The sequence below is a fragment of the Rattus norvegicus genome, chromosome 9 (genome assembly GCF_036323735.1).
Source record: "Rattus norvegicus strain BN/NHsdMcwi chromosome 9, GRCr8, whole genome shotgun sequence".
NCBI classification, from domain to species: Eukaryota; Metazoa; Chordata; class Mammalia; order Rodentia; family Muridae; genus Rattus; species Rattus norvegicus.
This window is the reverse complement of record NC_086027.1, coordinates 101264951-101291596: the sequence shown is the minus strand read 5'-3', so window position 1 is coordinate 101291596 and position 26646 is coordinate 101264951. Positions and strand designations below refer to the sequence as shown.

The 26646-nt window shown below is 47.5% G+C and overlaps 2 protein-coding genes and 1 pseudogene across 7 annotated transcripts in view; 1 reads left to right on the top strand and 2 right to left on the bottom strand.

The window, feature by feature from the left end:
* Nucleotides 1–1479: 1479 nt before the first annotated feature.
* LOC103690574 (ubiquitin-associated domain-containing protein 1 pseudogene) lies at nucleotides 1480–3487 on the bottom strand (annotated as a pseudogene).
* A 1873-nt stretch (nucleotides 3488–5360) lies between these two features.
* Nucleotides 5361–10037, top strand: Mterf4 (mitochondrial transcription termination factor 4). Its single transcript, NM_001037209.2, has 4 exons — nucleotides 5361–5382; nucleotides 6109–6607; nucleotides 8300–8484; nucleotides 9441–10037. Exons 1-4 carry the CDS (start codon nucleotides 5362–5364, stop codon nucleotides 9777–9779), a joined length of 1044 nt encoding a protein of 347 aa, NP_001032286.1. The 5' UTR covers nucleotide 5361; the 3' UTR covers nucleotides 9780–10037.
* A 158-nt stretch (nucleotides 10038–10195) lies between these two features.
* The window catches only part of Sned1 (sushi, nidogen and EGF-like domains 1), a 59905-nt gene continuing 43454 nt past the window's right edge, over nucleotides 10196–26646 (bottom strand). For 3 of the 6 annotated variants that reach the window (XM_039083765.2, XM_039083768.2, NM_001413841.1), the window contains 8 exon segments: nucleotides 26027–26308; nucleotides 24741–24885; nucleotides 24584–24666; nucleotides 23699–23794; nucleotides 20601–20717; nucleotides 19913–20000; nucleotides 15237–15318; nucleotides 10196–14767 (listed from right to left, as the gene is read on the bottom strand). In XM_039083765.2, coding sequence (XP_038939693.1) covers nucleotides 14756–14767; nucleotides 15237–15318; nucleotides 19913–20000; nucleotides 20601–20717; nucleotides 23699–23794; nucleotides 24584–24666; nucleotides 24741–24885; nucleotides 26027–26308 — 905 coding nt within the window. In that variant the 3' untranslated portion in view covers nucleotides 10196–14755. 6 annotated transcript variants of the gene reach the window in all.

Here is a 26646-nt window from a genome sequence, read left to right as displayed (position 1 = left end):
TGGCTGGTCTGGAGCTTAGCTATGCAGACCAGGTAGATCTTAAACTGAAGATCTGCCTGCCCTCACCTCCCAGGCATTAGGATTGAAGATGTGTGCCATCACGCCCAGCTCTTTCTGGTTTTGTGTGTAGGTTTCTTTCCCACTGACTTGGTACGTGTGACATGTGACAGATTTGTGGAATCTATGGAGGTGGCCACACAATAATGGCCTGAATATTTATTTACTTAAACATTTTCCAAATTAAAGCTACTTAGCTAACAGGTACACTGGCTAGGACTGTGTGGGACATGAGAAACACCTGGATTTTATTGTTTTTCCATTTTTGTACCATTTTGTACCACAGCTAAAAAGAAATCTATCCTTGTTTGGTGTGGGGGTTTAGGCCTGTTAGCCATCTGTCAATCCACAGTGCCCTGCCAGCACTTTTAGACACCCTGTGACTAGCTCAGCTCTCCTTTGTTTATGTGACAGGCTCTAACTGCATCTCTGTGTCTAGTTCAAGGCCTTCAACCCTACCAGTGTCTGTGTGTGAGGGTTTCTAGGCCCAGTCCCCCAGAAGTTAGTAACATTTTAGCTTTTGATTTCAGATGACTTTATTTCCAAAGTAAAACATTTTCCCTTGTAGTCTTTATTACACACAAAGCACAAGATATTGCAGAATTGTTTTTCCCTGCAGGACAGGAGTATAGCAGTTGAAGATACAAAATCCAGCTTTCCAAGAACAATTTCCAAATTAGGAAAAAAATCATTAAGGCCTTTGGTTATAGTCTGAAGCCTTATAGGTGTCTTTGTAGAAGAACAAAAACAAAGCCTTGAGACTAAAGTTGTGGGGTAGCAGCTATAATTTTTTCCCGTGGAATTCCAAGTCTGATTCAACAGTGACAAGTTTTGTGAGGACTGAAGACGCTGCTGCCCGATTTTCACAGAACCCTGTGTTTTAGCTACCACTGCTGGCTGACTTGTTCAGGTTCCTAGATTGTTCTCAAAAACTTGGAGTGGGATAGGATTTTCTTAGACTTTAGGTGTAAAGGCTTAAATAATATTTATTTAGAAAGAAAATTAAGACAAAAGTAATTAATTATTTAGTTTTATACAGATCGTAAGTTTCCTGTCCTATATAGAATCTTTCTGTCAAAAGATATGGTTAAACACTTCAGTACTAGATCAGTGCCTAGCACAAAGCAGTTATGTGTTTATTGATGCAATAGCCAGATCCTTTTTCTCAGGAAAGAAGCCAATAAACTTAGAAGTAGTAGAATCTAGGCAGCTCTTCTATCTATTCATTCATTTATTTATTTTTAGGAAAAAGGTTTATTTATTAAAGAAGCCATCTGTGAGTCAGTCTGGATAAATGAGCACACTTGACATAACACTTTGGATCAGAACTTGCCTCCTTTAAAGTACATCGGGCTCCACAAGCAAACACCTAAGGCTCAATTCAAGTAGCACTTCAGGAGCCCGGCAAAGAGTCTAGGGGAACAGGGCAGTACTCATCCACCTTCCTAGGGCAATAGCCATTCTCTGTAAACATCTGTCAGAAGCCAGGACTGCAACTTTCAAACCATATGGCGGAAGTTGATAAGCCTTTAGATCAGAAAAGGAGTCACTGAAGCTGTGGTCCAGGCAAGATCCCAGCTGGGCCCTGTTGCCCACTGCCTCACAAACCACTGAGACTGCACAGCCAGGGAGCACAGTAGGCACCACTTACGTGCAATTCAGTGTCTGGAAGATTCTAGAGATCTGCAGCATGACAGGGCCCGTATCTGGGTCATTATCTACTGGGTGCTGTTAAGTGGGTTCTCCAGCATGGCTTCAAACACTAGCAATGTCTTAGGGTTTGTCAAACCCAGCTGCACTGCTGGGTTGTCCAGGATGGCCTGAAAGAGGGCTATTGGGATCGATGCCCTGGTCCAACTTCTCAGGGGATGGCTTCTGGTCCTCCAGCAGCCATTCACAAGCAGCATTCTGCTGGTGGTTGTTCACTCGGAGGGCATCAAAGCCCATCTCTGTCAGTGAAATGACAGCCTGAGCATCGGCTCAGAATTTCTTTTTCCTGCGTATCTTGAAGATTTCTGTGTGCTCCTCATCTTCAACACTAGTTCCCACAGCAGCTTCAGAGGAGGTGGGGGTGGCAGCGGCAGCACTTGTGCCTGCTTGAGCGGCATGGCCTGGAAGAGGCTTGTCACTAGCTGGATCTTCCGAGTATTCAGTTAACCACCCCATGGCCTGAGGCACTGACATGTGGTTCAGCCGAAGGGCCTTTGAGGCTCTGCTCTCTGGAAAGCCCATTTCTGTGAGCTGCTTGCAAGGCAGTCTCACCCAGCATAGCATTTGCCTTCTTAATTCAACTGCGTCAGGATTCAGTGTTAACAGCTTCTGTGCCACCTTAATAAGGGACACGAGGATCTTCCCGAGTTCTGTCTGGAGGTCTCTCATGGTGCCCTGGACATGGTGTCTGGTTTGTGCTGCAAGCAGGCAGGTTGGCCGTTGCTGGAAGAATAGCATCTCTGGAGCCTTTTGCTCTTGTTTCTTCTACAGCCATCTTAGGGAGTGGGGAGGGAGCACGCTTTTTATCAATAAGACGCCTTGGTCCTGGATGTTTTCTTCCAAGATCATTTTGCTGTCACTCAGCACCCCCTCTGAAGCAGCATGTATTAACTTATGGTGGATCACTTTCTTGGGGTCTTCTAAGCTCCCATGAGCACCATGTTTGAGGCAATTCTCCTTGAGCTTCTCCACAGACGTTCTCCTCAGTCTACTCGGCACCTTGCCCAGGAAGATCTCCTGCACGTACATTGAACACTGCCCAGGCCTGAACTCTCTGCCGCAACCTGTGAAGGTCACTGGGACTGGCGGGCGGGGACGCCACGCGCTGCGCTCCTTCACTGGCTGCCCTGGCTTGACTCCTGTCAGCTCTGCTGCCCATCGCTGAAGGGGCAGGAGCTATCCATAGCTTCTTTCTTTTACTGCTCTCTCCTAAAAGTTAACCAGGCTCTTTGCCCAAACATTATCTAAAATACAAATTTAGTGGATAGAAATTGGTTTGGAATGTTCTGGTGTTCATCCATACGGGAAGCCAGACCTCTGGGCTGAGAGGGCTCTGTTGTCATTTTCCCTGTAATTTTATTTCTTGGGATATGTTCTTTAAAAAAAAAAAAGCAGACACCTTCGTGTGTGTGTGTGTGTGTGTGTGTGTGCATGTATGTATGTGAGGTGTATGTATATGTGCATATTTGCACTTACAGTTTAGTGTTACCTGTAGCTTGCTTTGAGGCAGGGTCTTCCTATATCCAGACCCACATTCTTTTTTTTTTTTTTTTTGGTTCTTTTTTTCGGAGCTGGGGACCGAACCCAGGGCCTTGCGCTTCCTAGGTAAGCGCTCTACCACTGAGCTAAATCCCCAGCCCCCAGACCCACATTCTTTTTGGCTAAACTGGTACTCAGTGCTGGGATTATAGGTATTAATGGGACCATACCTGGATTTTTTTATGTGGGTGTTGGGGTCTGAACTGCAATCCTTATGTTTGTGCTGTTAACCGCTGAGCCATCTCTTCAGCTTCTAAAACATTTGACTTCTTTTGGTGCCTTTGTGTGGCTAGGTATTCATATTGAGCACAGGTTTATTTCCCCCTCAATATAATATTTGTTTGTGAGTCTTTGGGAGTTTCATATCATGCACCCAAATCCTACTCATTTCCAAGTCCTTCCATGTCTTCTCTCACCCTTATAACCCCCCAAAGAAAATAAAAATTAAAGATAAAACATTGTCTTGTCATAGTTGCATTGGAACTTGCAGTGTATCACAAAGTATACCTTTTGCTCAGACAGCTTTACTTGCAAATGTTCATTGCAATGAGTCATTGATCTGGTTCAAGGCCTCTGATTTGAACAGATTTAAAAATCTTTAGTCAGGGTTCTCTATTACTGCACAAACATCAGGACCAAGAAGCAAGTTGGGGAGGGAAGGGTTTATTCAGCTTACACTTCCACATTGCTGTTCATCACCAAAGGAAGTCAGGACTGGAACTCAAGCAGGTCAGGAAGCAGGAGCTGATGCAGAGGCCATGAAGGGATGTTTCTTACTCTCTTGCTTCCCCTGGCTTGCTCAGTGTGCTCTTATAGAACCCAGGACCACCAGCCCAGGGACGGCACCACCCACAATGGGCTGGGTCCTCCCCACTTGACTACTAGTTGAGAAAATGCCTTACAGCTGAGTCTCACAGAGGCATTTCTTCAACTGAGGCTCCTTTTCTGTGATAACTCCAGCTTGTGTCAAGTTAACACACAAAACTAGCCAGTACAATGGGCATGTGTGCCATTGTGTGTGTGTGTGTAAAAGTCAGAGAACAACTATGTGAGGTGGGTTTGCTTCTTCACTTTTACATGGGTTCCTAGGATCAAACCCAGGGCATCAAGCTGGTGTGGCAAGTGTTTTAACTGCTAATCCATCTTACTAACAAAACACACATTTTTAAACAATAGGTTACCAAATACTTTTATCTGGGTCTGGATCCATACTTACCATTTCAGGAAGAATTTTGGGCTGTCCTGAGAACTTATTACTGTATTACAGTGTCCATCAAAAACAACCCACCTCAAAGATGAGCCCAGGAACACAAATTTGGTTGCTCCAAAAGATTTTCCACCATCGATGTAGTTAGGTGAGATAGTTACAGAATAAAGCCATAAATCAAGGCATTTACCAGACGCATTGGTGGGAAACCACAGATAGGACGGATAAGGCAAAACTAGAAAAACACTTAAATACAGTTTTAGTTATTAACTAATGATACTGTTACCTTTTGGATTGGTAAAAACCAGTGGTGGTCTAGGAATTTATTTTTAAGGCGTTTATAGTCACAAAGCTGTTGGGTTAGACGGGTGGACAGTGAATGAATTTCAAAAAAGGTGACGAATAATCCATGATAATTTGGTTCCGGTCTGCAACATCCTAACTTCACAGTTACAGCATTAGCTTATTTGGCCTTGTAGATTCTTTTAACACAGGTGCTTATTTTTTACATAGTCCCTCCTACCCCAGCCCTAGTAAGCGTAGTTTCACAACAGAAAACGATGGTGTGCTCTTCGAGGTAGTTTAAAACTGTACTATGAAGAGCAGTTTTAAAACCCAGGAAGTGTTGCTTGTTCCTGGTAGAGATCATGCGGCTGAGTATACCCAAGTAAGAGGAGCTACACCTGCAAGCTGCAAGTGCTGGGCAGGAGCATCTGGCATCAGGGCTTGGGTCCGGAACTAAAGAACGCCGTCCCGGGGGAGTGCGGCGGACATAGATCGAGACCGGACGTTGTGAGTCAGGAAGGACCGCCTTTTCCGGTGTCACAGTTATTCGCTTCTTGGGCTCCATGGCTTCGCTGGGAAGGCAGGTGAGTTTGCCCTAGGCCCTGGGTTCACAGCAACTGTTGGTCGGACGTTCAGGAGGCACTGCCGCTAGTTCTTGTTGCCCTGGTCTGCGCTCACCTTGTGGCAGAGCGCTCCCGAGTTGCGTGTGCACAGATAGCCTGTACCTGAGATAGTTTCTGCCTTCTCCGGAGTTTCAGCCTAACCGCTAGGGAGGCCTGGACCACCAACATCGGCAAGCGGGGGAGGCTGACCATGCCAGCCAGAGTTTGAGACCAGTCTGGCGCGCACCGGGTGCTCGGTGCGTAATTTGTTATGTGCTAGTCCCAAACACCGAGGGCAACTGGGTACAAATGGACAGATTCATTCCTCAAAATATTCTTCCTTTAATGGAGGGAATCCTTGAAAAAAGAAAACTGTCCTTTGTTGGAATGAAATTAGTTGGCGTATCTGTCTGGTGGCTAGTCTGCGGTTCAGAATTATCAGCCAAATATTATTGCTTTTGCCCTGTTTCGTTAGTATGTGGATACTGCTGATACTCCTCTATCTTCAGTAAGTGATGTTGTTTGTATGCTAATTTTATGCTTTGGAGATTTTTTTAAATCCAAAGAAGATTTTACAGATTAATTTACAAAAATTGTTAGCTTTTGTGGGTCAAGGGTCAAGCTGAGGTTCAAGGTTACTAGTTCATTAAGTTTGTGGTGGTCGTTATTCTGTGGTGGAAATGATTCTGTTTTTGCTCTGCCTTACAGGTTCCTGAATGGCATCGTCTAATGGCCCTTTCCTGGGCCTGTTTGGCTAGGCAGACCTGTCATTTCAGAAAAGAGAAAAAGATGAGTCCTTCTTTGTTTTGTAAACTGACTACAGTACCCAGTAGAGGGAACTTTCAAGAGTTTTCCAGCGTTAGACCCAAAAAGTACATGCAGGAACCAGAACACAGGACACGTCTTGTTCCGTGTCTTCATGAGGAACAGAGGACATGTATGGGTTCTGAGTCCTTGGAGCTTGAAAGGGCCATCAGTTCCCTCCAGGACATGGGTTTTGCTGAAGCCCATATTGACAGCTTGCTCAATATACAACCAAGTGTCCATCCTCAACAGTTGCTGGACATAATTTCAGAACTTCTACTCTTGGGGTTGAACCCAGAGCCTGTATTTATGGCCTTGAAGAAAAATCCCCAGTTGCTGAAACTGTCTGCCACGCAAATGAAGAGGCGTTCCAGTTACCTTCGGAAGCTCGGCCTTGGAGAAGGTACATGATGCAGCAGACTTAATGTTGTGAGAAGAGTCAGAGTTAGGGAGAAAATAGCCCACCCTTGCAGGGATGTCCAACCTTTTGATAGTCTGGCCTGGTATTGTCACCTTCAAATGAGTTAGGCTGCATTCATAGATACCCTGGGATGCATGTGCGCTGTGGGCTAAACACACTTTAGTCAGGGGAAGTGAGGTAGGAAAGTTTGCTGAGGAGAGGTCAGTGTCTCCAAGGAGATGTGCAGTGGGCTCTGTGCAGATGGCATTGTAAGAGGGAGTTGGGGACGAGCAGCCCAAGAAGAGAGAACCAAGTTCAAAGTGAGTTCCCTGTGTGATCACTGAGGTGTCTAGCTCTGGAACACTTGGGACATGGAGTCCATTTTTGATGGGTTAGTGTTGCTCTATGGTAGTGATGTATGTGTATGCATGTGTGTGACCTCTGCAACAACATCCCCCACACAACTTTCAGAGCTGATGGTACCAGGCTTTGGAAGGCTGTGAAGAGTGGCCTCCCTCTTCCAACAGTTGTCACGCTTCTGGAGAAGGGAGGTGGTCCTCTCTACTCATTTGACCGCCTCTATTTCTTTTCATTATTCATGGTAAGATTTTACCTCCAAATTTGGGAGGCTTAGAGCCCACTATGCTTGGTGTCTCTCCAGGCCTCCTCTAGAATATAAGCAAAAAGATAACTGTGTTCCCCTTGACAGATTGTCTCTTACAGTGTCATGTAAGCCCAAGCTCAGTCAGCATGTGAAGCACAGCCTGAGAGGTGAAAATAAAGCTTACACTTTGGAAACGCCTCTTCACATGGAAGGGAAGTAGGGACCAGCGAGGCCGTTAGGAAAGTTAGCTAATGGCTAAGTGATTTTTAAGTTTCCAGTCATTAAATTGGCACAACTATTCATAAGAAGACCCTTCACTTCACTTTGTCTGGGCAACCCCTACTTATACCATTTGTCCAAATACAGTTACTAATGTAAAACATGTGGAGACCAGGTGTGGTAGTGCCTGCTTTTAATTAAACCCAGTACTCTAGAGACAGTGGTGGATGGATCTCTGTAGGTTCCAGGCCTACCAAGGAGACCCTACAAAACAAACAGTATAACTCGTGGTCACTCTCAGACTACTTGTGTGTCCTGAATGTTCTTGTTCCTACCATTGTTATTCCCAAGTTCTTCATCGAGGTCAGGCTCCCAAGTCTAGAGATTATTAATCTGTCTTATACAGAGTGAGACAACAGCCCTGAGCCTCACTATACAGGAAGCACTCTCTGGCGTATCCCCGTGAATCCCTGGGAAGTTTTCTAAACTAAGCATGCAAGAGAAAGACATAGAATATGAAGAGTTCTTTCCATGGTGCTTCATGGAAGGTAGATCTCTGAAATGGGCAGTCCTATGGAGGGAGAGGATCCTTGCTGTGTCATCACCCTCAGCTCCCTTCTGTCTCAGAGGCGTGTGTGTATCTGTATCTGAAAATGTGTCTGGTGGTTGTACATGTCATGGGGTACATGTGGATGCCACAAGACAATTTCTAGAGTCAATTGTCTGCCACCACAGTGTGGGTCTTGGGGATTGAATGCAAGTTACAGGCTTGCTGGCATGTGCCTTTATCTACCAGACCCTAAATGTCGTTAAGCCCTTGGCTTTCTGGAACATGCTGAAGTTACATGCTTTGCTTTTCTTATATTCTACAGGGAAACTGAAGCGGGTGCTTTCTGTTTGCCCTAAGGTTTTCACCATGCGTCAGCAGGACATTGATAATATTGTAAAAGTCCTCAAGGAGAAGTGCTTGTTCACAGTACAGCACATCACTGACATTCTGCACAGATGCCCAGCTGTTTTGCAGGAGGACCCCAGTGAGCTAGAATACAAATTCCAGGTGAGAGTAAGCGATTGGGCTGGTGATGGCAGAGTTTTCAGGTGTTTTTAGTTCAGTAGGGTCAGCTGGTGGATAAGAAGCCTCTGAGTAAAAAACATCTGTTCTAGACTAATACAGCTCAGTTCTCCTCTCCTCTGTCCAATACAAGCCTGTTCTCTAGCTCTTCTTCCTTGACAGTGAGTGGCCTGGTGCATTCCAAGTCCAAGTAGGTAAAATTTTACAACTCTTGGAATGTCAGTTTGTGTGAGGGATTTGGAAATTGTGACAGTTGCTCTAACAGTTTAGTAACAGATGTAACAGCACTTGTGCAGCTGGGTGGTGGTGACGGACTCCTTTCAGCTTAGCAGAGGCGGGTGGATCTCTGCGTTTGAGGTCAGCCCGGTCTACACAGTGAGTTCCAGGACAGCCAAGGCTGTGTAGAGACCTTGACTCTACAAACCAACCAAACAAGCAAATGCAGCTGATCTGAGGACCTGAGTTCAGATCCCCAGAACCCACCTAAGAAGCCCAGTGCCTCAGCCACCCCTATGGGGAGATGGGAGGTAGAGACAGGGAATCCTTGGAGGTTTGTGAACCAGTTAGCCTAGCCTTTGACCTCCAGAGCATGCTGTACTATACTCAAATAAAACAAACTTCATGCTCACACATTCTTTTAAAGATTCCTAGGTATGTTATGATTTCTTTGGGTCCGTTTTTTCCCACTCATGATTTCTGTTGCCCTATTTAAAGAAAAGGATATCCCTCTATGCCCCATTGTTTTCTGCTGCATTGTTCTCGGCCTGAATTTGGAAATGCTTTGAAAACTAGATTTCAAACAAATATGAGTCTTCTACAGTGGTTATTCTACCATTTCTAATTAGGCGATTAATGATTTTGGACTACAGTTTGTTTTGAGTTGGAATGACAGGCTTTAGGGTTCTATAAGTGGATTCCTAAAGGTGTTTGTTGTCTTTCAGTATGCATATTTCAGGATGGGACTGACACATCTAGACATCGTCAGGACCGATTTCCTACAGTATTCAATAGCCAAGGTCAAGCAGAGACACATTTACTTGGAGCGCCTTGGACGGTACCAAACCCCTGATAAGAAGGGGCAGACACAGATCCCTAATCCCTCACTGAAGAACATTCTCAGAGTTTCTGAAGCTGAGTTTTTGGCCAGGACAGCCTGTTCCTCTGCTGAGGAGTTTGAAGTTTTTAAAAAGCTCTTGGATCAAGAGGAGGAGGAGTCTGAGAGCCATATGTCTGAGGAGGAGGAGGAGGAAGAGGAAGAAGAGGAGGAGGAGCTGCCGTGACAGAGCACTGGGATGTCAGAGGTCATTCTCATGTTCCTGAAGCACTGGGGAGCTTCACCTGGATCTTCTCAAGCACTTTTGATCCCAACACTGTTTGATAAAGGAAAAAACAAAAAAACAAAACAAAACAAAAAAAACCCCAGCCAACCTGCAGTGATCTACTGGAGATTCAGGTAAATCCACCAAAGCAAATGAGGGGCTTTTTGAGTTCTGTGGGGGGCCCTACTCCATCCTAAATAAAGGACTCAGCTGTCAAAATCCAGGGAATGCAACCCATCCAGGTTGGTGTCTTTTTCTCTGTTAAAATAAGTTGTGCTGCTTCCAGAACCATGGGGGGAGAGAGGTGCCTTTCAGCTCAGGAGCCTTTGTATTTCCAAGTATAGTAAAGATAAAACCATGGAATTGTAACATGAGGGTTAGTATGTCATAGCACTTTATTTAATGAGAACAAGTAGCAGGTTTCCCACACGATAGGCATGTTCTTTATCCGACACCATTTCCCGGCCTTCTGACATGTCGAATGTACAGCAGAGTGAGAGGCAGTTGGTTAGTAACATGACCTTTAGTCACACAGTTGTCAGACTAGCAATACACTTCTCTGCAGTTGCTGACCTGACCCTTCCTGCTTGGGCAAGCTGCCACCTCAAGGCCCCCTATCTCTCTGGCTCTGTAGCCTGTGCTAAAGAGTGAGCTGCTCAGAGACCAAAGTCAGGAATGCTTTGCTCATATTTTTTCCCCATTTGGTGGCATTTAACAGTCATGTGAAACCCCGACGTGGGCCTTGTGTTTAGACTGAATTCAGTGCTTATGTGAGAATGACCTTGGTCCTCCAGACACCTGGTAATCTTTGGGGATATTTTTATGTCATGGCCTTGGGATCTGATCAGAGCCAGGGAGGTTATAAAAGATCGTACATTGCACCACACATCAGTCCACAAAGCAATGCCAATGCTGAGAAACTGCTCAAAGACCTGGCCCATGGAAGTCCTGTGACTACAACAACTTTGGATTGTAACTGGACCCCAGGTATTTCTGTTTAAAGTAGAGGTCTTGCTGGATCTGAGGTGTATTTTGTAAGGAACCAGCACCAAGGTGTGGGGCTTTTGACTTGCCTGGAGCCTGATTGCAAAGAGGAGGGTGTTCAAGGAAAGCAGTCATTCCCAGATTCTCCTGCACACAGTCAGGAGTTCTGACTTTGGCAGCTGTGTGAGGCAAGCTTATTCCTGGCAAGGGCGGGTCCTTGCCTGTTGGACTCACCACAGAAAGCCATCCTGTCTACCCCAACATCCCATAGGCAGTAAAGAAAGGGAATGCCTTCTGCCTGTTCTTGGCTGTGGATGAAACTAAGACCAATGATCCATTCTTCGCTGCTTACTCTTCCCTTTGTGGCCTTGACATGATCTCCACTTTCCCTGAACATAGGGCATTTGGCTTTGGGCTCCATCAGAACTGAATAGAACCCTAGCCCTGAGCTCAATTAGGTGTCTGTTCATCTTAAGTTTTGATTAGCACATGGTGAACCCAACAACTCATGAATGCCTCTTCAGTTTAACACAAAAATCTCCACACTCCACCTTGTCCATTAGATTCTGATTCCACTGTGACATTTCTTTTTTCTTTTCTTTCTTTTTTTTTTTTTTTTTTTTTTTTTTTGGTTCTTTTTTTTCGGAGCTGGGGACTGAACCCAGGGCCTTGCGCTTCCTAGGCAAGCCCTCTACCACTGAGCTAAATGCCCAACCCCCACTGTGACATTTCTTAAGTGGACAGTGACTGTTTTGAGGGATTTAATTAGTCTGCATAAGAAAGGCATGTAAGAAAGCAGAGACCGCATGTGTGGAATGTCATACACTAATTCCTCAGCACCAGCGAGTCTTTCTCCACTCCACACTCAGCAGTCAGCAGGCTGACTCTTGTTTGAAACACAGGCTCCAACTGGAAATGGGAATGTGGCAGCATCGGCCTGGCGGTGAGGGCCCTGAGGTTAGTAGTAAAGTACAAAGATCCCATCTGCTCTTCAGTGATGCCACCTGAGCTTGCCACTCCCTGCTAACGCTGTAGCTTATGCGGTCTCCAGGACTCTAGCGAGTATCTAAGGTACAGTAGTGAGTTTTTGAAAGAGAAAAAAATTATGTGATAACATAGGTTCAGAAGTTTTTAGTGAGAATAAAACTTAAAAGGTTATGCTTCAAACTGTGTTTTTATGACCTCTGAAGGGCAGGAGGCCTCTCTGGTTGGGATGTAGTTCTTGGTGCTGGATCTCTAGTCAGCTCTGCTCAGGCTGGAGCAAGGAGTCAGGGTATGTCGGCTTTTCTGATTGTGATGTTACTGCAGGGAGAGGACAGCTGTTTACAGCCTTGTTCGGAGTGGGATGGAAAGCGGAGGCTGTGTAAAATATTTTTGTTTTGGTGAACCACAGCTGTCTAGTTGGGGCACAGCTTACAAGAAGCCTTGGACCCTGTCTCCTGGAGCCAGCCTGCCCTGTGTCACAGGTTTGAACAGGTAGCTCTTCCTGCTCTGTGGTATAAGTTTACCTCAGGTTTCAGAGCAGGGGTCTTGATCGCTTTTCTTCTATGAAAGTTCAGGGGTCTTTCATGTCTTGATGCCAACTTGTCATTCAGGATGGTTTTCTCCGCAGAAGGAAGGCTGAGGTCTAGATCATCTTATAAAGCTGCCAGCTATGGCCTGCTGCCTGTTTTTGTAAATGCAGTCTCATTGGGACACAGCTATGCTATCTACATCTGTGATGGTGTTGGCAGTACAGTAGCAGGGTTGGGTGTGTGCCAGAGGTACAAGTCATTCTACCTGCGGAGCCCAAAATCCTGCCTGAGCATCTGCCTGCCCTGCCACCCCTGAGTTGTAGACCAAGTGTCTAAGCCCCACCATAGTAGAATTAGCACTTCTTTAGGTCATCAGTATAAATGAGAAGAGGAGCAGGGTAGAGCCCATCTATTTCTGCACAGCCTCTCTTGCATCTCTTGTGAAAGCTGAGTCTTTTTCTTTGGCACTGGGATCTGGATGTGGGTTTCTGAGCACAGAAGCATCACAAAGAGCCTGGTAACACAGGTAACTCTCCACAGAGGGATTGACCAGAACTGCGGAAACAGCAACCCTGGGTTGCAGCAGGGTGCATTGTTGCTTCCCTGGCAGGAGTCCTTTGGGTGTGCATGTCTGGCTGTCTCTTTTCTAGAATTTGGAGGACAGAGATCTCGGGGAGACTGCCTACTGCTGGGAGCTTGGCGTTTAAGTTTTGAACCTCATTTCCTGGGTTTTGGAAATCCTTGAGGTGTGGACAGAATTACCAGCACATGCCGGTCCTTTTGACAAAAGGAGTAACAGTGAACTGAGGCACACTCCTCTTTATATCCAGTCTTTCTCTGGAGGCAGCAGGCATTGTCCCCAGGAGCCAGAATTCCAGCTGGCTGTGATGCAGGGCGGGATGGAAGGGACACACGCACCTCTTAGGACACTTGCGATCAGCCTCCGGCTTTAAGTTTGCTGCTTGCTGGTCCTCTGCTGCCTTTCCTTAGGGGCGGGTGGCACTGCTCATTTTCTCAGGGCAGCTGTGGATGGCGAATTCTGGTTTCTTCAGAAAGAGAAGGGGTGTGTGTGATGTGTGTGTGTGTGTGTGTGTGTGTGTGTGTGTGTGTGTGTGTGTGTTGCTCTGAGAATAGGTTTTCTATAAGCCATTATGTGATAAGTACCTAGGGATTCTCATTTTTTTTCTAAAAATGAGTTTTCTGTGAGTTCTTAAAGGATGCATTAATATTTCTTTTTTTGCATTAATATTTCATCTGACTTACTGCCATGTAAATATTTTAAAACCAAATAATTTGTGGATTTTTGATCTTTGCCAGAATGAAGTTGCTCACATGTGTTGGAGGGTGTTGTGTGCATTTTTGGGGGCTGAGGTGAAAAGGTGATGCTGTTAAGTAGACAGGATTTGAGTCTGGTCAGCTGCTCTTCCTGCAGTCTTCACATCTGAAATGGTCAAGATGCACAGGCCCTGCTTAGGCCTGTCTGAGAGCCCGCTCTCCTGATGCCCTGCCTTTTACTGTAGACACTTTTCTCTTCGGATGACCTTCGCCCAGAACTGCTTTGCTCTTCTTTGTTCTTAGGCCTTTGGGTGACATTTCTCCTTCACGTCCTACACTGTAGAACAAAGGTGATTCACTCCTGGCAGGCTTCCAGATCTGCCTCTCTCCCACCACTGCACAGATGTACTGTTCTGGCTCCTCCAAGGGAGAGGAGTGAAATGTCTCTGGCCAGCCAGTCTCTCGTTTCCAATTGATGTCCCATCAGTAAGTCAGTGTTGGGGCTGAGTTCAGGCTATACAGGGATCTCTGTAGTGTAACCCAGTATTTCCCAGGCTTGTGAAAAAAATTTTCCAATGCCCTTTGACATCTCACAGTTTATGTATGGGGAGGGTGGGGTGGGACATGCTGGATCAAGCAGGCAAAGTTTCTTTCACTTCAGGGTTATTAGTGCTTAGAATTCCAGGATCCATGATATCTCTCCCAGTGAGAGGCTCTATTTAGGATCACCTGCAGGTTACATGACAAGGCTCCCGCCCTTTTCCACCAGTAGAATGCTATTCATAGGGCTTGAGGGTATGTCCTTAGGTCCTTCCTAGCACCCCCAGGATTGTTTGGCATCCTTGATCCATCTAACACCCAGGCCCACTGTCCTGAAGGGGCCAGGTGATTCTTGTGCCTCATTGTAACTGGTCTGCATTTGCCCCTCCCCCAGAGAGTCATTTCCACCTGAAAGTGGATTCATATGGAAGGCCAGACCAGGTTATGTCTATTGGGAGGCTATAGACAGGGAATTCTGGAACCTTCCTGGTTGGGTCTGTAATAGCACAGTGCTAAGTTTGCACCATCAGTTGTCCAAGGTGCTGGGTATGATGGTGTCTCCAGTTCTCAACAGATCTTGGTATGAAGGAGAATGTACCTTAAGATTTCTTCAGTGTTTGACTGTTAATTTGATTCCTGAAAGAATTAAGAAAACCAGTTTGGTGAGAAAGAATCTTGTGTCTATTAAACCCTACCTCTGCCAACCTCATCTGTTCCTCATATATAACCCAGCAAAGCCCACAGCCAGACTGACAGGAAGCCTGGCCTTTCAGTCCAGGTGCACACACCAGCTAAAGGATGCTGTGGGATGAGCAGAAAACAACCTGACATTGTGGGGAGACTTCAACTTAGACACTTGGGCCTGTCAGTCACATCCTTGTTTTCCTGTCAGCACCACATTCATTCCTGTGCAGAACCACAGTGACCACCTCCAAGCACAGCTGGCCTATCTGCCCTCACACATGCACACGTGGGCACTAGTTTCTGAGCAGAGTACAGCCACACATGGGCTGCATTTTTGGGCAAATAGCCTACCGACCCTGTCAGTACTACCCCTACCCACCCACAGAAGTGCATGCATGACAGCGTGGTCCCGAGAGTGCACCTGTTTGAGCTTTTTGAGGCTTGTGCTCTGGCAGCGCTCCTTAAAACACACGTCCTGGTGAACTTTGTAGACTTTCTTATACCTGTTGTCACAAGAAAACTCTGTGAAGCCAGACACTGGGACAGGAAGTGTCCAAGGGTTTCACCTAGGCTGTAGCTTACATATGGACAGAAGGAGAGACTGCAATTTTCTAACACAGTGTTACTGGTGTTGGGGCAGGGGGAATGTGTAAAGCCTAATATAAAAGTACAGGGACTTAAAAATTAATTTTACTGAGTATAACATACATAAAAAAGTATTCATTTCAGGATACACTTTCATGAGTTGCTGACATAATCATGGTATTGAAAGACACCCTGAAATGAAAGGTCCATGACAGGACGTTGCTGGGGGCAGGCCACTTGGCCTGAGGCTTTGGGAAGGTCTGACTCCATGTACTGGTTAGGCTTGTTGTTGTTGTTGTTTGTTTGTTTTTTTAGGTCAGCTTGACACAAAATAGGGTCATATGGGAAGAGGGAACTTTATTTTTTTCCCATTTTATTTATTCACTTTATCCTGGTCGCAGCCCCCACCTCCCAACCCCCCCCCCTTTCAGTCCCCTCCCTCAACCCTTTGAGAAAATGCCTCTATCAGATTGGCCTATAGACAAGTGTGTGAGAACCTCTTCTTAATGATTGCTGTGGGAGGGCCCAGATTACTGTGACTAGTACCACTCCTGGGCCGGTGGGCCTGGTGGTATAGGAGAGCGTGTGGAATGAGCCATGGGAAGCAAGTCAATAAGCAGCACTGGTGATCTCTGCTTTAGTCTCTCTGGGTTCCTGTCTTGCTTGTGTTCCTGCCTTGACTCTCCCTGCCAATACACTGTGAAGTATGAGAGAAATACTTTGCTCCCCAATTTGCTTTTTTGTTGTGTTCCTTATCACAATAGAAAGCAAATTAGGGCACTCGACTCTTCTGTTTTATGAATGTTTCAAGAACACAGCTGTGAAGTCTGGCACTTGCAAGCCTCAAAGGCAGGCATCATGGGCCAGGAGGCCTGCAGGGCCTACCTATCCCATTTATTAAGGCAACACTAGCAAGCCTCCTTAGCATCCAGGTCTTGGTTTCATGTGAGTGGGATCTACTCACACCATCCTTGTCCATTCAGTAGGAATGGGGGTGTATTTGGGTCTGTTGTCATTTCTGTGTCTGACCCATTGGAAAGAAAATCAGAGTTCATAGCAAAGCTCCTGCTTGCACTAGTTTTGGAGGGTACGTTGGAGGACTTCTGACTGTGAGGGAATAGAAGACCTGGAATTAACTTCAGCTTCAACTACCCCAGAACTTGGAACTACTACCACAGGAAGTAATAACTATTTTCAGAAGCTAGAAAATGGCCCAAAGAAAAATTGCATGCCCTGAGAAGAGAGAAGTATGCTGTGGACATTGAGCCACCATGCCATTGAGCCTGCAGCACTTTTTGAAAGTAGGCAGTGGTCACAGTATTGAGGAAACAGGCTGGAGTTGGGGAGGCAGGGGCAACTGGAGCTTGTGAAGAAATATTCTGGAGTGGAGAGGGCTCCACAGAGAACAATCTGGAAATCTGTGAGGAAAAGTGAGCTGCACATGCACAGGGTGGAGTCCTGAGCAGCTGGGCCACAGACCTGAGCCAAGAGTGGTACCACAGAAGGGGTGAAATTAGCCCTACATGATACCTCCTCTAAAGCCTCCCTAAATCCTCAAAAGGATCAAACTAATCAAAGCCTGCCTTGCAGAAAACATTACAACAAATATACCTTTCTTGAAAATAAACCCACCACTCAGAAATATAAAATCTATATTGTTCAGTATCTGATAAATTAGGACATATATAAAGAATCATAAGAGCCAAAAGCCACCCCCCCACCCCCCACCCCCCAAAAAAAAGACCAGACACAAAACCGGTGTGATATATAGCCTGGAGAAAACTAATGGAGTAGAAAACAATTCAGGAAAAAGAGGAAGACCTGTAAAGCAACTGCTGTCTATCTGCTCCATACACTTAGAGCTAAAGGAGAATATGAGCAAAGTGAAGGGAGAAAGCTGATCAGTGATAAAGCATGGTGTCTGTGCTGGGGATGTGGCTCCGTGCACAGCACCTGCCGAGCAGCCTTGGAGTCAATCTTAAGACTGAAAAACAAAAAACAAAATCCCCAAAGCTAACCAAACAGCCATCCACAAGTATCTGAAATTAAATCTGTTGGGTTGGATTAATAATAAACTAGATGATGTAAAAGAAAAGGCATGTGGCATTGAACACCTAGGAATACAAACTACCTACCAGGAGGCAGAGACATATTCAGATCTGCACTACTTACCATGCTTCATAACAACAAAAAGACCTACAGTGACCCATGGGACGATATTAGTCAAACATATTCATAACTGAGCTCTAAAAATAGAGAAGAGGAATGGGGGGGGGGGTGAACTATGGCCCAGATTTGATATAAGCCAAAACCTCAGAAATAAAATATTAACAAATTCCAGAGAAGTGAGTATGGCATTGCACACCTTTTATCCCAGCACTTTGAAGGCAGAGACAGGTGGATCTCCAAGTTCGAGGCCAGCCTGGTCTACAGGACAGGCAGGCCTGCAAAGAGAGACCCTCTCAAAATAAGTAAATGAATATTCTGGGGAATAAAAATAGTACCTGAATCAAAACATATAATCAAGTTGGCCAGAAACAGCACTAGAGAGGAAATAAGGAAGGCGCCACAGTGTGGAGAAGACTGGGTAAGCCAGAGGCAGAGAGCAGGGAGAGGGCCAATCTTGTCATCACGATGGCACCAAGAAGCCCATGGGGTAGTGAGCACATCTTTGGTTGTGTCTGAGAATGTTTGCAGACAGCAGGAGAAGAGATTCTGCCATGATGTGGATAGTACCATCCCACAGATAGGCGTTCTCTTCCACTACATGAGCTGTTCCACTTGACCATCATGGACCGAAGCCTCTGTAGCCGTGAATCAAAATAAACCTGCCTTTACATCATTTATGCCAAGAATGTCACAGTAGTAATTCTAATTGTAACCATCTGCCGGTAATCCTATATTTAACACACTTACGTCCAAATTAAGGCTTTAAGATCTATGGATTTGTGTACTGAGAAATGTTCCATTAAGTTTTCCAGGGAAGGAGAATGATACCTGACAGAATCTTAGATTTACACACAGGAGTGATGAGTGTGGGAAAGCAAGGCTTTGGGTACTGAGTGGTGATGACTGGCCAGCAGTGCTGGGGCATTTATTGCGGGGAACAGAAGGCAGTCTGATGATGATTCAAAGGTAGAAGCCTCCTATAACTACAGATTTGCGCAAGCAACTCAAGGTAAAAGAAAAGTTGAAGGTGTGTACTGTAAACCCTAGAGTGACTACTGGACAAAATGAAACGAGTATAATCTATGAGCCAGCAACCCAAAATTAGCCAGAAAAGAGGAAAATGCAGTAAGGATCAGATGGAACAATATGAAACGATATGTAATCTGATAGATTTAAACCCAGCCTCATTACCCATTATGATAAGTGTAAAATGATCTAAACACTAATGAAAGACTGAAAACAAGCAAGATCTATCTGTTAGATACAGGGGAGTCTCTTCAAAGATGCACATACAAGAACAGAATTAAACAGTTGGTGAATGAAGGACTATCCTCACACGGTAGGGACCTTTAACAGAGAGGCAGGCTCCGGTATAGGCAGAATGGCCAGGAGCCAGAGGAGTGTGTCAGTATAGACTAGTATCGGGCTAATTGCTCTTGTGGGTCCTGGCTGCCTCTGCACACCCACATGGATGAGGGCCTCCTAGTTTTTCCTCTCACCAACTAAGCCTTGCATCAGAGTGAGCATCAGGGTGGCCTGTACAGGGTGGTCACACACCACCTTCTGCACAGAGCCCTTCAGGAGCTCCACAATTCTTGCAGAGCAGATACCACAGCCCACGTGAGGGTCTCCAAGATCCCAGGAACTCTTCCTTCTTCTGTTCTCACATTGTCTGCTCTTTTGGTCTCTGCTGTCCTTCAGACATAGTAGGTACAACCTGCCACAGGACCTTGTAACAGATAGACCTGATGTCTGGAACATTCTCCATATCTGTTCAGTGTCCCTCTCCCATGAAGGGAGACTCCTGCCCCTAGCTCTCCCCATCTTAGGCTTTCCTCTCTTTCTTCCTGGGCACTTCCTGATTTTGTTTACACTGTGTAGCAGATGTGCTTTGTGATGGCCGCCCTTATTTGGGTGTGAGCATCTGGCTCTCTGAGTGCCTGGAACAATCCAGCACACAAAAGCACTGAGCTTATACTCCTCTTATAGCAAGGAGGGTCTCGAGAGTCGAGATAAGCAGTCCTCCTTCCTGTTCCCAAGCAAGAAACTGAGGTGAGAGTGATTTGCCCAGGGCCACATCAGGTGGGTTAATGGTAGAGCTGGGACAGAAGTTCTTGTGTGCTGTACTATTTCTGGGCTTTAAGGAAAGGAGGAGATGCAGGTCCTGGAACTCTGTGAGGGCTCCCATGCATGGGAATCAGCCTGTCCTCTCTTTAGTCAACTCTTGGCTGCAAGGACTGAACAAGCAGTTTAGCCAGGAATGGTCAAAGCCAGTGTCTAGTTTCCATCATTCCTCAGGTAATAAGGACACAACACCAGGGCACGGAGACAGAGCTGACTTACACATGGTGGCAGACATCTCCTTCCCAGACAGGAAATGACTTGGTCTCAGAGAACAGCCGTGTGCAGGGGCGGGGCACTTTTTCACAGGCTATGACACAAAGGAGAAAGAAAGGCTGACTCTTAGGAGGAGGTTCTTTCCACCTCTCAAGCGAGACCCCTCCCCCAGGAAGCACCTGTGCCAGCCTGTGGCTCTGTGCCAGCTACTTTCTGGGCCTGGGACTTGCTACAGGGTGTTCAGTATCTGCAGGCTGGTTTCCTTAAGTTCCTTGTGACCTCAGGATTCTTTCGTGTCTTCCTGGGAGCCTCCAGCACTTTTGGTACTCAGTCCAAATGTGCTCTTGAGCTTATCGTCCTCCCACTGAATCTGTTGTCCCTCTCATCAGCCTGGCTCCTGAGATGTTGCTATGAAACCACCACCCCGGTTCCTGACTTCCTAAGCTTTGTTCCACAGTGCTTTTCGACCAGTGCTTTGGGCATCCCTCTGTCCCTGTGGTTCACGCTTCATCTCTGAGGCCACACATCCACTATCCTGAGTTCTTTTGGACCCCTGCCTTATTACCTCACAGGTTGAAAGCCAACTTGGGGGAAGCCATCTTGAAAGGTCAAAATCCAAGGGCCAAGTCCTAGGCTATCTATCATCACAGTTGCCCTGAGGCCAGTACCTGCTTAGTAGTCAGGTCTGACTTACCAAGCTCACAGTGTCTGCCTTTGAACCCAGGCCTGCAGTCACAGCTGTGGGCATTGGCACCTGGGACACAGGTGCCTCCATTCTGACAGGTGTCTTCTGAACAGCTGCCAGGGGTACCTGGAAACAGGAAAGACTGTCAGCTTCCGGGCCAGGGAGGCCTGCTGGCACTGCAGGCTGCATCCCCTGATGATACACAAGGACAGCAGTGGCAAACCTGTCTTCCTCCTGTTGTTAGACACTGGTGCAGGATGCTAACAGTGCTGACTGGGTCTGGACTGGGACTCAACTGCTTGTTGAGGAGACCGTCCATTCCTTGTGGTGTGGTCTTGGTCCCCTCGTCATAACCACTTAGCAATAGATATGTGGTTAGTCTGGACTGTCCCTTCTGCCCTGTATACTCAGTTTGTCCTTAAGGAGTGTCATACTTGGCTTACAGCATGTTTTGATATCAGGAATATGAATTTTCCTACCTGTTTCCTCTTTTCAGAAAATGTTTTGCTATCCTGAATCTTGCATTTCCATATGAATTTTAGGTACTGTGCATAATGCCCAGAGATGTTTACAGCAGCCCTACAGGATAAGGAAGTATGTGAGAGTATTGAAAATCTAAGAGTTCTTATCATCAGTCCTCACCCTCCGTGCATGGGACAGCCAGGACTATGAGGACCATGGCTGACACGCTTGTCACTTGTGCGTGAATCTGCAATTGGCAGAGCCTCAGAAAGGTTAATAAGAGCCTACTATACTTTTCATAAAAGTCTAGAATATCTATGGTGATGCGAAGTACCTTGGTGGCTCCTCAGGACAGAGATGGAGGTGTAGGGGCGCGCGCGCACACACACACACACACACACACACACACACACACACACACACACACAGAGAGAGAGAGAGAGAGAGAGAGAGAGAGAGAGAGAGAGAGAGAGCATGAGAGAGAGCATGAGAGAGAGCAAGAGCGAGCAGTGAATGGGTCTGTGGGGTGTGGCAGCACCTTGTGGCAGGGCAATGTGCCGTACCTGATGGGTGATTTATACAGCAAAGCTATTCAAGCCTTGTACTTGCCTGCTATTGTGGGGATGGTCCCTGCTTATCCTTCTGGTAGAAGCCAGATATTGGTGTCTCGGGGGATAAATCATAATAATCCAGATACCTTGCTTCTGGAGTGAGGAGTGGAGAGAAGCCAGGGATAATATCTAGGATTACCCTTTACTTTTTCACACTTGCCCTTGAGGTCTCTCCATCCTAGGATGGCTGCTGTGGGAACCTGCCTCCTCTCCATAGATTCTTCCTGGGATTTGAAGGTACATCCCTGACCGGGAAAGTTATTTAGTGAGGAAACACCCTTTGGGGGCATTAATGTGCTTTAGGGACTCCTGAGGGCTTTTTGGGGGATACTCTTTTACTCAGGGAAGAAAAGTCCAACTCTTGCAGAGAAAAGGGTCAGATGACCTACAAGGAAACGAGAACAAGACTGACACCAGATGACAGTGGAGAGAGGAATCTGAACCTGGCATACTGAGTGAGGGCTGAGAAATGTGTGTGGGCACACACGGCCTTCAGAGCTTGTTTCCTTGTGTACTAGACAAAGGCCAGCATACAGAGAAGGAAGGACAACTGAAAGGAAGGTTGAGACCCTTCGAGGTCCTCAGTATGTAGTAGGTTCACACCGAAGGCCAGCGACATTAAGTTAGATGAATTGGCTCACAGAAGGGAAATGCTGAAACAAAGGAGACAGCCCAGAATAGACCCACGCATGTGGGGACACTTGATTCAGGTGACCAAGAGCTGGGTTAGAGTGTGTTTCTTACAGAGGACTCTCTGTTGTCATGTGTGACACACCCCTCCCACCCCTACCATCCAGCCTCTCTAAGACTAAGGACTCAGAGTGCAGGACAGAGTGGGCTGCATGCAGGGCCCAGGAGAAAAACCACAAGACTAACTTCCTACCAGATTCTAGCATGGGCCAGGACCCATCATTATCAAAGGCAACCTAATGACAGACAGATGGACAGACAGCATGGGTGTGACAGGAACCGAAGGTCATGAGTAGTTTTGTGTCTGAGGCCTTAAGGGGTTCTCTTTCTTGTAATGTCACTGAAATGTACCCCACTGCAGGGTGACAATGGCCTTGGGGCCACTTGGATTTCTTTTTGAGATGGAGCCCAGGAGACTGAACCCATAGGGAAAACAGACTGTTTTGGGCTTTATGAAAGGGAACAACTGGTACTCACAGGGCCAAGGTAACTGTCCAGTGAGCCTGCCTTATCTTCTCAGAAAGCAGGACAAACTGGTCAGGAGTGTTTCCATGCCACAGCATGCACAGCCACCCTCCCAGGGTGCACAGGGTCAAGAGCTGGTACGGGTGTCCCAGGGTGGGGAGAATACTTAATTCAGGATCAGTGGGCCCTCTGTTTGTACCTCTGGCACTGTAACATCCTTAATATGAACAGCTGTCCTTCCAGGGCAGTTTCTCAGGTGAGGTTACTGTGGGGCTTACACCTCCACCAAGTACTCTGGTCTTTGTGGGGCTAGGTGAACAGAGTCTTAAGTGTCTGACTCAGGAGGAGGAAGGAGGACCTTGGAATCTAATCCATAATCCCTAGAGGGCTTAGAGGGCGAAGGACAGAGCAAGAGCCTGACAGTTGAAGAGGCATCTGTTTGCGCTGCTGGCTGCTTGCCCAGAGGTCCTGGAATCATCTGGTGCTACGTGGGGACAGAACAGTCTAGGCTACAAGTAGCCCTACATTTTGCCAAGCTTGGGGTAGCATTCCTCAAGCCAGGGTTTGCTCAATGGCCACTCTTCACTGATGTCCACCTCCTCTAGGAAGTGAGCTGGGTGGCCTGAAGTGGATCCCCAAAGTGGGTGAGGAGGGGCAAGGTGGGGGGTCACTGGAAATAAGGAGAGTGGCCCAGCCTTTCTAAGACAGATCCTGTGTGTGTCCTGCTCTCTGGCCTCTCATGAAGTGGGAGATTGTCTCAGCTGCAGTGCCAACTCCCTTGGGCAGACCTGATACTTCGCAGCTTTCCACTGTGGTGCCTCTCACCATAGTAGCTATGGAGAACAACCAGCCCCCTTCCCTTCCACACACATGACTTACTTTCTGTGTCCTTGCTGTTGTTCTTGGGTAGCTGAAGGGCCAGACGGGCCTGCTCAGGGGCCTCTGTGTTCTTGAGCGGCACCGGAGTAGTGGGTTCTAGGAGAAGCTAAGGGTGACCACATGGCCCTTGCTTCATGCCCTGGTCCACCCATTGATCTCCCACACTGGCAAAGATCACTGTGGCCCCAGCAATGTCCCCCAGTGGAGGCTGAGCCTCATTCTCCCTGACCCTCCGAAAGCCACATGTTCTGCTTTCCCGAAGCTGCTTCCTAAGGGGCCTCGTTGATGCCAGCTGATGTCTGGGCTTCTCTCTCCTCCCCAGGGTCAGGGTCTCCTTTCCTTTGCCCTCAGCCATGCTCTCTGAGGTGGGATGGGGCTTCTCTTCCTCATCAGCATTTTCAGCCGTCTTGGTTCTTGGCCCCAGCTATAAGCCATCCCTATGGAGCTTATCTCTGCCCTAGGCATTTCCTCTTGGCCCCTTTGTCTGCAAGCCTGGTGATCCCTTTCTTGGTACTCATATCTGCCCACCCATAGGCATCCGTTCTCTCACATCTGGGCTTGGTGCCCCTCTTGTCACTGCCTGTCCTCTCACTTACTCGTGTCCTCTGCTCTCTGCCCTTGAGGTTAGGGGCCTGGCCTCTCCCAGGCAGACTCAGGGACTGCCCTTTACCTGGGTAAGCGGATGGCAGGAGCCTTTCCAGCTACCCTAGAAGTCTTAAAAGCACATGGCCAGGATTGAGGTTGCTAGCAAAGCCAGGACTGACTGGCCAGTGCAATCTTTAAACCCAGATTTTAAGGACCTCAACATATTTCATGCCAGGGGCAAGGGTAGTGATGCCACTAGAGTTGCTACTGGGTTGGTGCCAGGAAGTTTGCAATACGCACGTGATCTCACAGTTACTGCTCTGCTGGGCAATCCACCAAACCTGGCACTCACTCTTGCTCTTCCGTCTACAAGCTCTGAGAACCTGCAGACAGGGGTAGGCGGGTCATGGGTTGAGAGTGTAGACTGGGAGCCCAGGGCTGGGGCTAGGGTGTGTACCTGGGTGGCTGGGTTGGTGTTTCAGGGGCACCGTGGTCATTGAGGAGGCGCAGTTCTGGCAGGCGCAAAGGGGCCGGCCTATTTCTGAGCATTCGTGAGTGGTGTCCTCCCTGGTGCCAGCGCCTGTCGGTGCCATCCCTGGGGGCTGCCAAAAAAGGAGAAAGGGGAGTTGCCACCAACTAGGCTGCCTAGTGTTCCTGTCTCTGCCCCTACTGCAGAAGTGGCAGCTCAAACCCAGCCCCACTTAGGCTGGGCAGAGAGAGGAGCACATCGCCTAAGAAGTCTTTGTCACAAGCTGTACCTTTCTGAGAAGAGGCTGTGCATTTATGCTGCAGCAGATGCACTGGTCTGGAAGGCCAGCTCCCCCCACTCCCCAGCAGAGTCCTGATTTGCTAAGTGGAGGCTAGACTGGATCAATCGTTGTTTTCCTGATGTGCAGCTTTCCTATAGCCAGGCCCTTACCACCCTTGAGTGTCATGTCCCTTCGGACTCTCAAGCAAAGTGACTTCCTTCCTTCTCTGTCTGCCTCATCCTGACTCTGAGAGGGTTGGGTGTGAGAATTAGTATATAAGCACTGCCTTCACTGTCAAGTTCACAAAGCAGCCTCGGCTGGGGCTGGGATGAGAATGGAGGAGGGGCCCAGAAGGCTGGGAGTGGAGCCTCACTGTCTTAGAGAGCACTGGCCTGACTCTGAGAACCCGCTGTCTTGTTTTCTTGTGCACCTTCTGCTTGTTTTCTCGCTGAGTTCTGCTCCCTGCACTCCTGAAACTCTCTCATACAGCACCTCACGTAAGGTTTGAGAAGGTAATAAGGGGCACACAGGACACTTTTGGGCTCCAGCTGAGTGCCCTGTCACCTTGGGAATAGAGTGAGGTTGTTAATGTGGCCACCTGAATGTCTACACCCCAGCTTTTCATTCTTACCCTTCCTGCCCTACCCAGCTACTTGTAGTCTCTTGCCCCGCCCTCTGGTGTTCATGCCCAGTGGCCCCTTTTGGGTCAGGCCTGGGCCTCGGCATTGCTGCCTGCTTGGTAGCTCTTTCACGGTGAGGTCCTGTATTTGCTGCTAAGCCTGCTGGGATTGGACTGGTAAAACAGTGTAAGATGAGGCTCATGCTGTCAACTGTCCTTCCTCACCCTTATGCCTACATCTCTGTTCCGAGGAATGGCCCATGCAAGTTGTCTATGCTGCCTCTTCTGGGCAAGGATCCCACACCCCAACAGCAGCAAACAGCAGCCGTGGGTTTGAACAGCATCCCAGGCCGTCCTGTCAGGGAACTAACTCACAGGTGATGATGTAGAGGTGCGCAGGCTCACTGTGCAGCTGGCCCTGCTCTGTGCTCTGCACCGCTGTGACCGAGAGCTGGTACCGCCGACCTGGCATCAGATCACGCACCGTATAGGACACCAGCTTCCCATTGGGGATGTAGCGGCTCTTGGTATTCTGACTGGTGGTCACATTGATGACGTAAGCCTCCAGTGAGATGCCTGGAGTGGGCGGGTCCCAGACCATATGGGCAGAGGTCGCTGTGACTCGAGAGGCAGTCAGGTTTGCTGGAGGCAAAGGCCCTGGATGAGGAATGGACAGAAGGAAGTGGTGAGAGGTCAAAGGGCATGTAGTGAAACATGATCTAAGGACTGTGAGGGATCTGGAGCTGCATCTGAAGACAGCCTTCGTTACTGCCTACTGTCATCCTAGTTAATGCTGTCATCCTGTCATCTGGGGGGGGGGGTGTATGGCACAGGGATCCTGTATGCAAAAGTTAGGTCATGCCTCAAACATGCTCCCCAAGTGTCTGAGGGCCACAGATGGGCAGTCCTGAGTCTGGGAGGCACAGAGTTGTACCTAGTAGTCATCCTTGCTTTGTAAATTCCCACTGCTCTCACACTCTTCACAATTCATACAA